The sequence below is a fragment of the Dama dama genome, chromosome 7 (genome assembly GCF_033118175.1).
Source record: "Dama dama isolate Ldn47 chromosome 7, ASM3311817v1, whole genome shotgun sequence".
Lineage (NCBI taxonomy): Eukaryota > Metazoa > Chordata > Mammalia > Artiodactyla > Cervidae > Dama > Dama dama.
The window spans coordinates 10,232,259-10,247,699 of NC_083687.1; the positions used below are offsets into that span (position 1 = coordinate 10,232,259).

Here is a 15,441-nt window from a genome sequence, read left to right on the forward strand (position 1 = left end):
CCTGCCTACCCCCAGGATTGGTTGGTAACTAGGGGGTAGTAGAAACACTGCAAATTATTCACAGGTCAGGGGTTGCTGCTGTTACCAATAGTAGAAGTATTGTGAGATAACCGATATACCTTGCATTTTGAAGCTAGTGGAATTTAGATCCAATCACACTTCCGATCAGCAGTGTGGCTCGTTACTTGTGCACTTGTTAACTTCACCTTTCTGAACCTGTCTCCTTTTTCTGGCTTGCAGATAAGAAATGGAAAGCACTTGACACATATTAAGAGCCCAGTAAATGGAGCGATTTATCTGAAAAGCATTAAAAATATTCCATAAACGGAAGCAGTCAATCCTCCGTGGGTTCTAGCCTCGGAAACACTCAAGTCAGTTGTCCAGCACCAGTAACAGCGCCCAGGTACACACAGGAGGTAAGGCGAGGAGGGTGACCGCAGAGAAAAATCCTCCTCCTCTGTACCTCGAATCCCCACCGTCGGGCTTCCATGGAGAGGCCAGCTGTATTCAAGGTCCTTAAATGTGGTGAGAAACGCCAAAGTGACCAGGGAAATGAGCCGAATCATTCACTCCGACAACAAGCGGGATCCAGCTTCGGGGATCAGTCCTCAGCGGCGCGGGGACTTCGCGCAACAGCCGCAGCCCCACCGGTCCAGTTAGGGGCTCGCGAACGCGTTGCCTACTGCCGCCGCCGCTAGGAGGCGCTCGTCCGGCTCCGCGGCCCGCACAGGTCCTTCTGCGCAGGCGCGCCTCCTCTTCGCTGGCGTCCCCGCCCCCACACGAGTTACGCTCCGGCGGCGCCTTCCCGGCCATTTCTGACGCTGCGAGCGGCGGCCGGGAGCCGAGCGGAAGCGCCGCGCGCCTCCAGCTGAAGGAGGGGTGGGGTGAGGAAAGAAGTGGTGCCGGAAGTGGGGCTCAGTCGCCTGTGAGGCGGGCGGGGGGAGCAGGAAGGAGGCGGTGGCGGCTGGGCGGGGTGTGGCCTCCGGAGGCGGCGGGCGCTGCGATTGGCCCTGGATTGTGGCGACGGCGACGATTGGCCCCTGTGGGCCGAGCAAGGTGAGCCCGGGTGGCGGCCGTTGAAATTCAAAAGTGGCGGGTGTGGCAGCGCAGGGGCCGGCGGCGCAGGGGCCCGGAGCTCGCGTACCCTGTGTCGCGAGCGCGCAAGAGAACGCGGGTCCCGGGAGCCCCGGCTCTGTGTCGTCTTCAGTGCGCTTGCCCGGCATGAGTGGCCCCGAGCCGGACATGGAGCCGCAGGTGAGTGGCGGGCGGCGCGGGGACGACAGCCGGCTGCCGCACCCCTCAGCGCTGAGCGGCCGGAGGCCTCTGTCCGGCCGGCGGGGCCCAGATCCGCGTGCCCTGCTCCGTGGGACGGATCCGGAGTGGAGAGCGGAGAAGGCAGGGAGCGGCCCCGGAGGGCGGGGGCACGTCGGCCTGCCTTCTCGCAGTTTCAGGGAGCCCCCGCACCCTTCCTCACTTTCGTGTATCGAGGATTTCCCGTTTCGAATCTTCAGGCTTGTCTGAACACGTTCCCTCCCGTCCATTCAGTGTGAGTTCCGAGATGGCCTCTAGCCCTGGGGAAACGGTGACTGAAGCCGAATCCCTGCTAATGCCTTTTCGTGTCCTCTCTCTCCTCTTTGCAGCCGCTTGCGGGCATCGGAAGGGAAGAGGGTGGAGTACTCTGAACTGAAGGACTTTGCATTATCTCTCCTTCCCTGGTTTTGCAGAGATCTCTGCTCAGTGGGACTGGTTAACTTAATGTCTCCTCTCATCAGTGCCCTGCGGCACCCCACGACCTCCTGCAGCCTCCTCCGTCCAGCGGAGAGAAGTGTGTTTGTGACAGAGTGGGTTGACTTCTGGTGCCAGAAAAGGGCTCCTGCCAGAATCCTCTGTTTACTTCTGTTTGGCATTCAGATTTACCCAGTCAAGTTGCTACAAAGAGATAGTTTTTGTATCCTGCCAGCCAGAGAGAGGAGCAGTGTGTTGTGACAATGAAAAAGAATAGAAGCCTTCTCATGTTTATTCATCACATATTTACCAGGCATCTACGATGTGCTTGGGATGCAGCAGAGATCCCTGTCGTCATGGAGCTGCCATTCTTTGGGGTGACAGGCAATATGTGATAAGTAAATTGTCTAATGCTGTTAATGTTTTAAGGGCTGTTGAGAAAAGGAAAAGTTTGAGCAGATTAAGAGGGGAAGAGGGGAGGCCAGCTGGCAAGATAGACAATTAAATTGGGTGGTCTTAGTAAGCTCCCAGTGCAGAAGGTGAGAGGTGAATAAAGACTTGGAGGAAGTGAGGGAAACAGGTAAGGGGTTATTAAGATCATTCCAGGCAGAGGGAATCCCGTAGCGCAAAATCTCTAGAGTTGTATAGCAAAGCCGGATTGGAATGAGCAAGAGGGAATGTTGTGGTAAGGGAAGTCGGATAACAGACTTCTTGCACAGGCCACCGTGAAGACTTTGGTTTTTTTCTCTGAGTGAAATGGGGAATCACTGGATGGTTTTAAGCAAAGAGAGACAAGATCTGTCTTACATTTTAAGAGGACCATTCTAGCAGCTGCATTGAGATTAGCCTGTAAAGGAGCAAGGATAGAAACAAGGAGAGCTGTTAGGAATGTGGCGGGTTTTCTCAGCTTTCAACATTATTGACATTTCATTGGGGGTGGAGGGCTGTCCTGTACATTGGCTGATGTTTAGCAGCATTCCTGGCTTCTATCCATTAGGTGACAGTAGCAACCCCCACCTGACCATGCCAGTCAGAGTGTCTCCAGACACTCACACATCTCCTGGGGGTAAAGTCATCCCTAGCTGAGAACCAGTGGCGTGTGATAATCCAGGTGAGAGATGATGGCGATTTGAGTCATGGGAGCAGCAGGGGAAGTGGTAACAAGTGGTCTGATTCTGGATCTATTTGGAAGATAGAGTTGGCTACATTTGCTGACATTAGACTTTGTGGTATATAAGAGAATGAGAGGACTTTAGATGTATTTGCTTGAGCAGCTGGAAGAGGGAGTTATATCAACTGAGATGGAGGAAGCTGCAGGGTCGAAAGGATTACACGTCAGGCGGTAAGAGTTTGGCATGTTTACTAGGATTCCAAGTGGTGACATTGAGAAGGCAGTTTCGTATGACTTCAGAGTCAAAGTCTGAGCTGGAGACGTAAGCTTGGGAGTTGGCAGCATATGAGTGGTGTGTAAAGCCATAGGAGTGGCCCAGAACATAGAGATTAGAAAGACCACTGTTAAAATTTGGGGAGATGAAGAGGATCTATCAGAGAGGTAGGAAAGAAGACCATCAGGAGAAGATGTCTCCCGGGAGCTAAGTGAAAAGAGTGTATTTAGGAAGAGGGAGTGATCAACACAGGGTGACTTATGGCCTTGAGAGTAGTTTTGGTGGAATGGTGGGAGTGAAAGCCTGATTGGGTTTAGGAGAGAAAGACTTTTTGGTTGGAAGCAATAACTGTGTGTTGTATACTGGCTGGAAGGTTCCAGGAGAAAGGGGAAGTGATGGTGCAGAAAAGGAAGGATTGCCTCGGTGCTGTTCTTGAGTGGGTGAGGAGTGGGAGCAGATGTGCACATGGATGACTTAGCAGCAGGGCATCCATCTCTGAACCTGGGAAGTGGTATAGGAGGGGTTCAATGAAAATCTGCTTTTATATTATGGAAGGTGATATTATGGAAGGAGTGGAAAGTTGGGAGTTGTCCTGTCCAGCTTTATAGATGGGCGAAAATTAAATACTGTGCTCTTTGGAGTTGTCCTGAGTAAACAACCCTTTGAACACATTTTCTGAACCCACACAAATTCCAAGGAGGTAAGTCTTTAGGTAATCCACTATCTTAGCATAGGGAGAACAATAGGCATTTCTGATTAAGAAATTCAATGTTTGACCTGAAATACTGAAAAGAAAAATTTACTTTTCATACTACATTTAATTAAAAATTAAAATCAGTATTCTTTGTGCAAAATTCTGCAAGTGGCAGGAAAAAGAGAATGCAGCCTCTTTTTTTTTTTCCTTTTTATTTGTATATGAGCCAGTAGTTTGAACGTATCACAGTTAAGTATATCCCTGCTGGTGGATGGGCTTCCCTCATAGCTCAGTTGGTAAGAATCAATAAACTAAAAATTAAAACAAAAACAAGGATATCAGATTGTTTCAGAGTTTTCTCTGTGAGCATCCCTGAATCTCTGTATCACAAGTAGTTCAACCTTACTTTCCTGAAGTTAAACTTAGCATCTCTTAAAAATTAGCTTTCAGGTACTCTCAGATCTCTCCATGTTACTTCTCACAACTGCATGTGAATCAGCAATATTTAAAAACAAGAAGTTTAACTGAAAAACAAACACAGCTTTTCCTCCTGTGATCTTGAGAAGCAGGGCAGGCTTGGAGTCAGCCAGACTTGGTCTCCTTTGTTGCCTGCCCTCTGTTCCCCCACTCCATGCTACCTCTGCTTAGCCCTGAGACTCTTAGAATATCCCCTCTCAACTGAGTTCCTGGGGAATTAAGCTCTAATGCCCTAAGGCATCCTTTGCATCTAATGTATTAACTTCTCTCTTGAGCAGTTAGAATGGTGAGAGCTGTTTACATTCTTGGGAGAATTGAGAAGACAGTTCATTTTCTGTAGAGCTTTCTCTTGTACCCGTTTAGAAAGGCTGCCCTGGAAAGTATGCTCTGGGCAGGCAGGGACTTTACATTCGTTACTCTTGCCCCAGGGCCTAGAACAGCATCTGGTCCAGAGCATCATTCAACAAACCTAGTGGGACAGACCCATGATGAATGGATGGATGAGGGAATGATGCCATCCCTCTGCTGTGATAACCCTCACCTTCTATTTCCATTCATTCTTTGCACTGGACACGGTTCACTTAAAAAAAACTTTAAAAATATGCCTTAGTTTATCTTTTTTTGTATACTTTTGTTTATTTATTTTTGGCTGTGCTGGGTCTTTGTTGCTGCTCGGGTTTTTCTCTAGTGGTGTGTGGGGGCCACCCTCTAGTTGCTGTGTGGGCTTTTATTGTGGTGGCTTCTCTTGTGGAGCACAGGCTCAGTAGCCGTGGCTTACGGGCTCCGTTGCTCCGCAGCATATGAGAGCCTGCCAGACCAGGGATCGAGCCTGTGTCCCCCACACTGGCAGGCGGGCTCTTTACCACTGAGCCACCAGGGAAGCCCCTAAACCTTTTTAATTTTTTTATTCTTTGGCTGCAGTGTGCAGTATGCAGCATCATAGTTCCCTGACCAGGGATCGAACCTGAGCCCCCTGCAGCGGAAGCACAGAGTCTTAACCACTGGACCACCAGGGAAGTCCACAGTTCACTTGTTCAGTACAAATTGAGTCATACTGTTCTCCTGACTTAACGACGTCAGAGGCCTCTTGCTTTCAGTAGACCCAGACTCCATGCTGGCATCCCGGCTGCCGTGGTCTTTCCCTCTGCCTCTGCTCTCCTCCCCACTCTGCACATCCCTGTGTTCAGCTGAAAAGAATAACCGTCATTCCTTGCACATCCCTCCCCTTGCTTTCTGCCTGGAATGCTCCTCCTCAGCTCATCCCATCAAGCCAGCTCTTTCTCATCCTCAAGGCTCAGCCTGAAAATACTTTGTAGGATTGTGTCTACCGCTCTCCCCATCTAAACTGGATGCCCACTCCCTCCTTGGGGATCCTTTCCTGATCACACTCAGTAAGATTTAATCATCTCTTTACGTTTTACTTGCCTACTGTCCTGTGGCCATTCTGAGGACAGGGACCACGCCTGTTACTCCAAAATCCAGATCATTTCCTGGCATGTAATAGGCACTTGGTAAATACCGAATGAAGTAAACTGAAGGACAGAGAGAAACCGGCCTTGGAATTAGCAGTTACCCATAGTGAAAATCAGAAATTGATCTATCCGTGGTGCTTTCCCGAGGGGGACAGGAGAATGGTGACCAGGTGTCCTGGCTTGCATAGGAGTGACCTGGTTTTAGCATTGAGAGTTCTGTGTCCCAAGAAACCCCTCAGTCCTTGGCATACCAGGATGGTTGGTCCCCCAAGGCAGGAGTAAGCAGAGGTTGGGCGTGATCCCCAGACCCTGAGCTGGGCTGCTTGGAGGAGAGGCTCTTCCTTTCCCTTACCCCCATCGCACACCTGTCCTTGGTGCTCTCCACTGATCATGCTGCTACTCTTATCTTCCCCTTGCCAGTCCGCCTACTCCCACCTCATTATTATTTATATAGCCTCTTTCGTATATTGTTTCACATGCCTGATCAGAAACTCTATCTGGCTATCCATGCATGCAGGGCCCAAACCTAAACTCCTTAGCGCAGCATCAATGCCCTATGAGACAGTGTGGTCCAGTGGTAAAAAACACAGCCTCCAGAACCAGACTGTCTAGCTTCTAACCCCAGCTCTTCCTTTTATTCATCAACGACCTTAGCCCAGCTCTGTTACTTCCCAGCTGCCTTCCTTCCCTCATCTGCAAGGTGGGCTAATAGTAGCACCTCCTCTGTGGGCTGCTGTGAGGTTTAAGTCAGCTGATTCGGATAAAACATTTGAAACTGTTCCTAATAAATGTTACCTACTCTTTCCAGCCAGCCTTCAGCCTGGTCTCTTTTCTAAGTCACTCCCTTGTTTATGATTCTCAGCTCTCACTGAAAGAGTTCATCGGTTTCTCAGCCATGCCATGTGCAGGCAAAGCTTTTGCCTTCCAAAAGGAGGGCTCCTTCTCTGCTAATTTAGGTCCTCCCCTTAATGTTAGCTGAAGTCCAGCATGTGTCTTTCCGTCTTGTCCCTTAGGGACTGTGTCGTGTCCCAGCTCCCTCCATGGTTTTTGGCTGGCACCTCATCTGAGAGCCCCAGGGTGTGGCCCCAGGGGTACTGAGTTGATGCTTGTTGGAGATGGTGTTGAGAATCAGGCTCGGGGGCCATAAAGGGGAGCTCCTGGGACATTTGGGCCTCAGGGTGTGTTCTGAAAGGCCTCTCTCTTTCCAGCAGAGGTCACCATTGTTGGAAGTGAAGGGCAACATAGAGCTGAAGAGACCCCTGGCCAAGGCCGCTTCCCGGCTGCCTCTCTCGGGACGCAGGCTGAAGAGGGGGCCCGACCAGATGGAGGAGGCGTTGGAGCCGGAGAAGGTGAGCTGGGTGGAGATCCATGGACGTGTGTCTGAAACCATCAGGGATGGAGCTGTGGAGCCCACCCCACCCTTGTCTTTCCCCAGAAAAGAACACGAGGCCTGGGCACCAGAGTGACCACGACCCACCCCAGAGCAGCAGCCCTCAGCTCCGTGCCACAGACACAAGGCCAGACCGCAGGTGGGCGCCAGGGCTGGAGAGAGACCTGGTCCACAGTTCAGCTCACTTCTGTCTTTTTTTTCTTTCGATCGTAACTGATTGTGAATAGGTAACATGTTTTACTGGTTTCAAAGTTCCGAAGGCACAGAAGTTTTTGTGCAGTGAGAACTCTCCCTCCTGCTTCTGTTCCCCAGTCCCCCAGCCCCCTCCCTAGGGGCAGCTGTGAGTCCTTCCAGGGATGTTCTGTGGGTTTGCAAGCAGATATGGGCGTGCCCCCCCGGTGTGTTTCACACGCACTAGCATACTTCACACACTGTTTGCCTGCCACCCCCCCCAGCTCTTTTCACTTGTCTTTGTCCAACTTGTTTCTTGGCATGTTGGTCCTAGGGAGGATATCTTTAGGAGCTGGTCAGATTTAGAGGAAGAGGAAGGTTATCTTATTTCTAATCTTCTGAAAAAGCAACTCCTCTGTCTTTGGATGCACTCCCAGCCCAAGTGCGTGCTACCCTGCGCGTCATGACTCTGCTCTTCCTCTCCTCTGTCTCCCAGCAGTGCCCAGAGCTCCCAGGAAGTCAGCACCCCGATGTTCCATGGCTGTTGCCCCAGGTAATAATAGTGTCTGAGAGCCAGGGCTGGGAAGGGGTTGGGGGTGAAGGAGGTGGGTAGAGGTGGAGGGACCCTGGTGTTATCGCCCCTGATGCCACCTTTCTGGTTCTCTAGTGCTGAAGACTCAGAAGCCAGGTCCTGTTGTTCCTGCCCAGAAGCCTGGAAGTAGGTGACAAATAAGATCTTGGGTGAGAGGCTGGGATGGGGAGAGGAGGTGGTGAGTGCCCAGAAAAATCCTTTTGGTCCTTTCCCTGCCTGAAAGAGAAGGAGATGGAGCCTCAGGTGTGGAGGCCCTAAGGCTAGGAGGGAGGAGGGAGACAGAGCTAGGGCTGCCCTGACCTTGGTCTTTCTGTGCCCGTCTTAGCGACAGCTGCGCCTCCTATGGTGGGAGGGAAGAAACCCAAACGTCCTGCCTGGGACCTAAAGGGGCAGTTATGTGACCTCAACGCAGAGCTGAAATGCTACCGTGAGAGGAAGCAGGTGCTGGACCAGGAGAACCAACAGCTGCAGGACCAGCTCCGGGAGGCCCAGCAACAGGCCTCGGCCCTGGGGGCAGAGCGCAGGACCCTGGAAGAGGAGTTGACCAGGGTGCGGGCCCAGGCTGAGCAGGGCCAGCGGGAGCTGGGGAACCTGAGTGCCCGCGTCCTGGAGCTGGAAGAGCGGCTGGGCACGCAGGAGGGCTTAGTGCAAGAGCTCCAGCAAGAACAGCTGAGATTACAGGAGGAGCGCAGGGGATTGGCTGCCCAGCTGGGCGAGCAGGAGGTGAGGGCTGGCTTCTGTCTAGGTGGCCCAGAAGTCGCTTTGGGCTTTGAAGTCCTGAGCGCCTCTGTCCGGCAGCACCGTCCCCCACCCTGCCCCCTGCTCGCCCCCACTCTGCACACTTCTGCTCTGTCTTGCTTCCTGCCCCACTTCACCCCATTCTGACTGTTTCCATAACCCTCCCCTCTGCCATCTGCCTCTCCTCTACTTCTCCACCTCCTTTCTTTCTGTCCGTCTTCACTGATGGTCCCGGATGGACCTTCACTGATAAAGGTCCCCATGCATTCTCTCCCGTCTGTCATCCATTTGGCTCCTTGGTGAGCACCAACTAAAATGAGTTACTTGTAGTCTCTCAAATGACTCGATTCTCAATTCAGGGCGTTTGGCACATCGCTCTTTGTGGAATATTCTCTCTACACCACATCCTTCCCTTGGTTCACTCCCGCGCTTTCGGGGTCAGCCTAGATATCCTTCCTTGTGCCCTTTCTGGTGCTCCCATGTACTCCTTATTCTAATACTATGATTAACATTCACTTATCTCTTCTTTACCAGACTCTGAAGTCCTTGGGGTCAGGGGCCAGCCCACCTCCCACCCCTAGTCCCATCATGAAACTTCTTACTCTTGGTTGTAAGAGTACATGTGTCTCATCGTCCATGTCTGTTCTGTTCTGGACAGAGGAGGCTGCAGACCTCAGAAGCTTCTCTGTCGGACAGCCAGGCGGAGGTGGCATCTCTGCGCCAGGAGGCTGCAGCCCGGGAGGCCGTACTGGCTGAGCGGGAAGACCGTCTCCACGGGCTCGAGATGGAGCGCCGGCGGTTACACAACCAGCTGCAGGAACTCAAAGGCAACATCCGAGTTTTCTGCCGGGTCCGCCCCGTCCTTCCAGGGGAGTCCACCCCATCCCCTGGCTTCCTTCAGTTTCCCTCTGGCCCCTGTGGACCCTCTGACCCTCCAACCCGCCTCAGCCTCTCCCGGTCTGATGAGCGGCGTGGGACCCTGAGTGGGGCGCCAGCTGCCCCTACCCGCCATGACTTTTCTTTTGACCGGGTGTTCCCACCAGGGAGTGGACAGGATGAAGTGTTTGAGGAGATTTCCATGCTTGTCCAGTCAGCGCTGGATGGCTATCCAGTGTGCATCTTTGCTTATGGCCAGACAGGCAGTGGCAAGACCTTCACCATGGAGGGCGGGCCTGGGGGAGACCCCCGGCTGGAGGGGCTGATCCCTCGGGCCCTGCGGCACCTCTTCTCTGTGGCCCAGGAGCTCCGTGGCCAGGGCTGGACCTACAGCTTTGTGGCAAGTTACGTAGAGATCTACAACGAGACTGTCCGAGACCTGCTGGCCACTGGGGCCCGGAAGGGCCAGGGGGGTGAGTGTGAGATTCGCCGGGCAGGGCCAGGCAGCGAGGAGCTTACGGTCACCAACGCACGCTACGTTCCGGTCTCTTGTGAGAGGGAGGTAAGCGCTGAGGGCCACTAGGCCTGGACGTGGGGTCAGAGGGCTGGGGCGCAGGCAGAGTGATGCAGTACGGAGGTGGGGGGAGCGGGCAGGGTGAGGAAGGGCGAGTGGTGAAGACAGATCGGATGTTTGGCTTTGGCTGCTGGGCTGTGAGGTGGAACCAAGGCGTGGAGAGAAGTGACGTGTCTCCTGAGACGGGTGCCCCTGGGCCCCACATGGCAATCTCTGTCTCATCTCTGCCCCCTCTGCTTGTTCAGCTCACGACATCCCTGCTGGCCCCCAGGCTTTTCCTCAGCCTGCTCATCACACCTTTGGATCAGGGCTTTTGCACCTCCTCTGTCCATTGCCTGACATGGTCTTACGTTCCTTTCCCAGCAGGGCTGGATTGCCCCCTAACCACCTTAAAGTTTTTAAGGTGTTGAGGCCATCCCTGACCATCTTTTTTTTTTTTTTAAACTTTTGGCTGCACTGCATGACTTGTGGGATCTTAGTTCCCCAACCAGGGATTGAACCTGTGCCCTGGCAGTGAAAGCACCAAGTCCTAACCACTGGACTGTCAGGAAAAGTTATCCCTTCTAAAATCAGAACCCTCACCATCACACACTGCTTTTCTATTTTTATTCCTTGATAATCTCAGACACACTGTGTATTTTAATTATTTAGTCTTTTGCTGGCTAGAAAAAAGCACCAAGAAGGCAGGTGCTGGGTCTTGCTTATTGCCGTATCTGACCTGTGGGTTCCCAGGTGGCTCGGTGGGTAAAGAATCTGCCTGCAGTGCAGAAGACATAGACGCGGGTTTGATCCTTGGGTTGGGAAGATCCCCTGGAGGAGGGCACGGCAACCCACTCCAGTGTTCTTGCCTGGAGAATCCCATGGACAGAGGAGCCTGGTGGGCTACAGTCCACAGGTTGCAAAGAGTCGGACTTGACTGAAACGACTGAGCACGCAGGCATGCATGCACGCCTGACCTGGCTATGGGCTGACCACTGCTTGACTTCACCTCTTGCTGCGCCCTATCCCCAGGTGGAGGCCCTGCTCCATCTAGCCCGCCAGAACCGCGCTGTGGCCCGCACAGCCCAGAATGAGCGCTCGTCGCGTAGTCACAGCGTGTTCCAGCTGCAGATCTCTGGGGAGCACGCTGGCCGAGGCCTGCAGTGTGCGGCCCCCCTCAGCCTGGTGGACTTGGCTGGGAGTGAGCGGCTCGACCCCGGCTTAGCGCTCGGTCCTGGGGAGCGGGAACGCCTTCGGGAAACGCAGGCCATTAACAGCAGCCTGTCCACGCTGGGGCTGGTCATCATGGCCTTGAGCAACAAGGTAGGAATGGGGGTGGGGGGCAGGTGGGCCCTGGGAAGCGGCTGGTGCTGGCTGTCCCCAGCCATGTCCTAATCGCCTGTCTCTCTCCACCCTGTAGGAGTCCCACGTGCCTTACCGGAACAGCAAGCTCACCTACCTGCTGCAGAACTCTCTGGGCGGCAGTGCCAAGATGTGAGCAGAAGGGGTGGGCTGGGAGCCACCGTGTCAGGGTCAGGGTGGGGGCAGTGATGTAATGGAGATCTGGACACTGATTCTGGGGTTTGCCCCCTCTCCTCTGTCCACAGGCTCATGTTTGTGAACATTTCTCCCCTAGAAGAGAACGTCTCTGAGTCCCTCAACTCCCTACGCTTCGCCTCCAAGGTGCGGTCACTAGCAGCCCCATCCCCGTCAGGCTTCCTGCTGACTATAGGCGTCTGCACCCTGGTCCTTCAGGCCAGCGGCACATGCATCCCGAAAGGATGTACATTTGCCAGGCAGTTAACTATTGACTTCTGGGGGTGTTTGAATTAAGTTTTTAAAACTAGGTGGTTGAAAGGTCAAAAATATGTAGAAAGCTGTATACAAGTGAGATTTAACCTCCGCCCCGCCCGCCGCATTCTCTCTTCGGTCCTAGTAGTCGTTGTCATATTTTATCCTTTTACTTCTCTCAGTGTTTCTTTTTGCAAATACAAGCAATATGCATAGGATTTCCCTCTTTCTTAGAGAAGACATCTCTTCCCCTCTCTCTCATGTATTATATGTTGTCCTGCCTTTTTTTTTTTATTAACAAGACAGCCTTAAGGACGGGGCGGTAGCCAGGGAGAGTGGGGGAAAAAGAAAAAAAATCAGCCCCAGGATGATTCCCCACCAGCACACAGAGATCATCCCATTATTTTTACATTTGCCTAGGACTCCACTGTATGGATGCGCCAAAGTTTATCCACCAGTTCCCTCTACTGGACACTTGGATTCTTTCCACCCTTTTACTGTTACAAACAAGGCTATGTTGACTAACCTTGTACATATCATTTTATATTTGCTTGGTTACATCTAACTATCCAGAGAGAGATTCTTTGAAATGGGTTTCCTGGATCAAAGACATACAGGTTTTTCAGGCTATTCCAAATAGACAGCGTGAATTCAGACTCCAGTCCCCACAAGGGTCAGCTGTGTCCAGACTATGAATTCTCTAAGAAACTTAAGCTCCCTCTACAAGAGTTAAGTCAAGAAGTTTCTTTACATAGTGCCTTGGAGGGTAATGTATTCCTCTGATAACTCATTTTCCTGAGGATATAGCCTTGAGATGCTTTCTGGCTTTATTCAGGGTCTCAGATTACAGGTGTTCTGCACTCTTGCTGCTGTGGAAGTAATCGGCCACCTTAGCGCCCTGCTGTGGTCTTCTGCTTTAATCAGGATTTCCCTTGCTACCTTACAAGTTCAATTAAAGTTCCCCATGGACTGTAGCCTACTAGGCTCCTCTGTCTATGGGATTTTCCAGGCAAGAATACTGGAGTGGGTTGCCATTTCCTTCTCCAGGAGATCTTCCCAACCCAGGGATTGAACCCGGGTCTCCCTCACTGTAGGCAGATTCTTTACCGTCTGAGCCACCAGGGAAATCAATTAAAGTTCTACCAACATCATTAATACCCAACAACGTGAACTCTTTGACATCCTCTAATACCCAGTTTATGTTAAATTTCCCCTGATTGTCTCAAATGCCTTTTATACATTAGGGTTTGTTCCATTCAGGATCAAAGCAAGGACCACCCTTTTAATTTAGTTGAAATGGTCTTTTGAGTTTCTTTTAATCTGTAATAATCTCACCCCCAGATTTATTTGTTGAAGAAGTGGAGTGATTTGTCCTATAGAACATATCATATTCTAGATTTTGGCGGGTTGCTTCCTCTTTCCTCCATAATTTTTATTTTCTTGTAATTAGGTTTGGAGGCTTGATTTGAATCAGATTCAAATTTCTTGGCAAGAAAATTTAAATAGTATGATACATTTTATTGCATCATATCAGGAGGCACCTAGTATCGAGTTGTTCCATTTTCCCCCCTCCCCCTAGTTGTATCACCTTTAATGATATAAAAAGTGATCACTGGACTTGGGTATTGTCAGCCCGATCTATCCATTTAAAAACTCCCTTCAACTTTCTCCCCTAATGATTTTGTCAGCGATGCTGTCTAGATCTATTGTTTGTTGTTGTTTAGTCACTAAGTCATGTCCAACTCTGTAGTCCACCTGGCTGCTCTGTCCATGGGATTTTCCAGACAAGAATATTGAAGTGGGTTGCCACATCCTTCTCCAGTGATTGAACCCACCTCTCCTGCATTGGCAGGCAGTTCTTTGCCACTAAGCCACCATGGAAGCCCCAGATCTATTATTAGGGAGTTTTAAAATGGTGATTTTCTAATTTTCTCAGCTGTTCTACATTTATTAATCATAATTCTTGAGAACTCTCCTTGTCATCTGTTCTTAAATTCTGAAATTGGTTATTCTATTCTGGTTATTCTGAAATGCAGTCCATATAGGTAAGATGGGATAAATGCTAGATTCTTCATCAATTTTCACTATTGTAAGTTGGTATCTTGGCAATGTCCAAAGATGACCAGTGAGTTTTTATCCAGGAGATAACATCTTACTTGTACTTTTGGTATATATCCTTTGAAGTCATTATTCTTTCTGATACTCAAATTGCCCGCCTTTGGCCAGTGGAAGCTCCAACTTGGCTCCTGTGCCCTTTAGACAAGTTCCCAGTAGTCCTTTCTCCGGATTCATCTTGTACATTTCTGGCCCTAGACTGAGGATCATTAATTTTCTAAGGAGCTTTGGTTCTTTTATGTTTTATGTTTATGTTGCCGTGTTATCTAGCTTATTGAGCATTAGTGGTGGGAGGGCTGTGGGGTTGTCTAGAAAGAGAAGTGCCTCTTTCTGCTCCTGTGAGGGGCTTCTGTCCCTTCTCTGGCCTTTCCCCCTCTTCCACATCTAGTGTGCCCAGTGGGCGTGGGAGAACTGAGACCAGCCTGAACCTGCTTTCAGAGCCTTTATTTCAGGATTCTGAGGGCAGCCCTAATACTGAGGGTTCAGAGGTGATTTGGGGAAAACTTTGTTTGGTTGCTCTGAAAACTTTTTTTATCTAAATCCCCTGCCTGCAGGTGAACCAGTGTGTCATTGGCACTGCCCAGGCCAACAAGAAATGAAGATGGATCTAGATTGTGTGTGTGTGTATGTGTGAGACACACGGTGGGGGTGGGGTGGGGTGGTGGTGCTTTATTGGGAGGGGGCGCTGATACCTGGGCCTATCAAATAAAGAAGAGAATTTTTGTTGTTTTTAAATAAAGGTTTTATTAGCGGTTGCCCAGTAAGGGGGATATTTGTCATATCCATGAAGATGGGAGCTGTGGCTCTTCCATTCTGCCACACGTTAGTGTTTCACGGGGACAGGGCTTTGGCTTTTCTGACGGGTCACCTCAGAGTCAGGGTAGCCCCTCTTCCCGCTCCCGTCCCAGTCCCCGTCCGGGGGGGTGTGCGCACCAGGTGTCCAGTCACTAGTTCCGCTTCCTCCGCCACAAGCCACCCTCGCCCGGGGCAGGAACTCGGTGAGTGCGGGAAGGTGGGAGTCCGAGTCCGGGGCGGGGCCGGCGCGCCCGCCCACAAGCTGCGGGGTCTCCTCCCGCTCTTTCTCTGCCTTCCCTTTCGAACCGCCGGGGCTAGCTCCGCCCGCCGCCATTGGCTGGCTCTCGGCGGCGTCACCGCCTCGGTACGAGCTCTAGTCGGTGCACCCGCCTTGCCCGCGCGGGGCGGGGCGCACGGGCTAACTCCCTCGCGCCAACCGCCGAGGGCCGCCGCCCCGTCAGAGGAGGGCTGGGTCTTCCCAGGTGCCGCGCGCGCAGGAGGGGTCGCGCGTGCGCAGAGGCGCGGCGACGGTGGGCGGGGGTGGGGGCAACTAGCTCCGGGGAGGGCGGGGCCGGGGCAAAGGCGGGAGGGGGCGGGGCCCGCGGGGCGGGGGCCATGGGACGGGTGAATGGAGGGCGGGGTCGTGAACTAGAGCGCGGGGCGGGGC

At 52.0% G+C, this 15,441-nt stretch overlaps 1 protein-coding gene and 1 non-coding gene across 6 annotated transcripts; one reads left to right on the forward strand and one right to left on the reverse strand.

The window, feature by feature from the left end:
* Positions 1-1,062: 1,062 nt before the first annotated feature.
* Positions 1,063-15,254, forward strand: KIFC1 (kinesin family member C1). 5 transcript variants are annotated; one of them, XM_061146435.1, is made up of 12 exons: positions 1,063-1,254; positions 6,962-7,102; positions 7,189-7,282; positions 7,811-7,867; positions 7,982-8,032; positions 8,232-8,629; positions 9,303-10,082; positions 11,106-11,396; positions 11,494-11,567; positions 11,681-11,756; positions 14,534-14,603; positions 14,888-15,254. In XM_061146435.1, exons 1-11 carry the CDS (start codon positions 1,222-1,224, stop codon positions 14,576-14,578), a joined length of 2,040 nt encoding a protein of 679 aa, XP_061002418.1. In that variant the 5' UTR covers positions 1,063-1,221; the 3' UTR covers positions 14,579-14,603; positions 14,888-15,254. The 5 variants fall into 5 exon arrangements, with proteins under 5 accessions (XP_061002418.1, XP_061002417.1, XP_061002420.1 ...); XM_061146434.1 differs by lacking the exon at positions 14,888-15,254 and having other exon boundaries at positions 14,534-14,656; XM_061146437.1 differs by lacking the exon at positions 14,888-15,254 and having other exon boundaries at positions 6,965-7,102; positions 14,534-14,656.
* On the reverse strand, positions 5,225-5,297 carry TRNAG-UCC (transfer RNA glycine (anticodon UCC)). Its single transcript has one exon. It is a non-coding gene; the product is annotated as a tRNA-Gly (tRNA).
* Positions 15,255-15,441: the final 187 nt, after the last annotated feature.

Excerpts from the sequence above, each read along its gene's own strand:
- KIFC1 (XM_061146435.1), top strand. The coding sequence starts at position 1,222 with ATGAGTGGCCCCGAGCCGGACATGGAGCCGCAG. Across the intron at positions 8,033-8,231 it reads TCCTGCCCAGAAGCCTGGAA|CGACAGCTGCGCCTCCTATG; the intron begins GTAGGTGACAAA and ends TGCCCGTCTTAG. Across the intron at positions 8,630-9,302 it reads CCCAGCTGGGCGAGCAGGAG|AGGAGGCTGCAGACCTCAGA; the intron begins GTGAGGGCTGGC and ends TGTTCTGGACAG.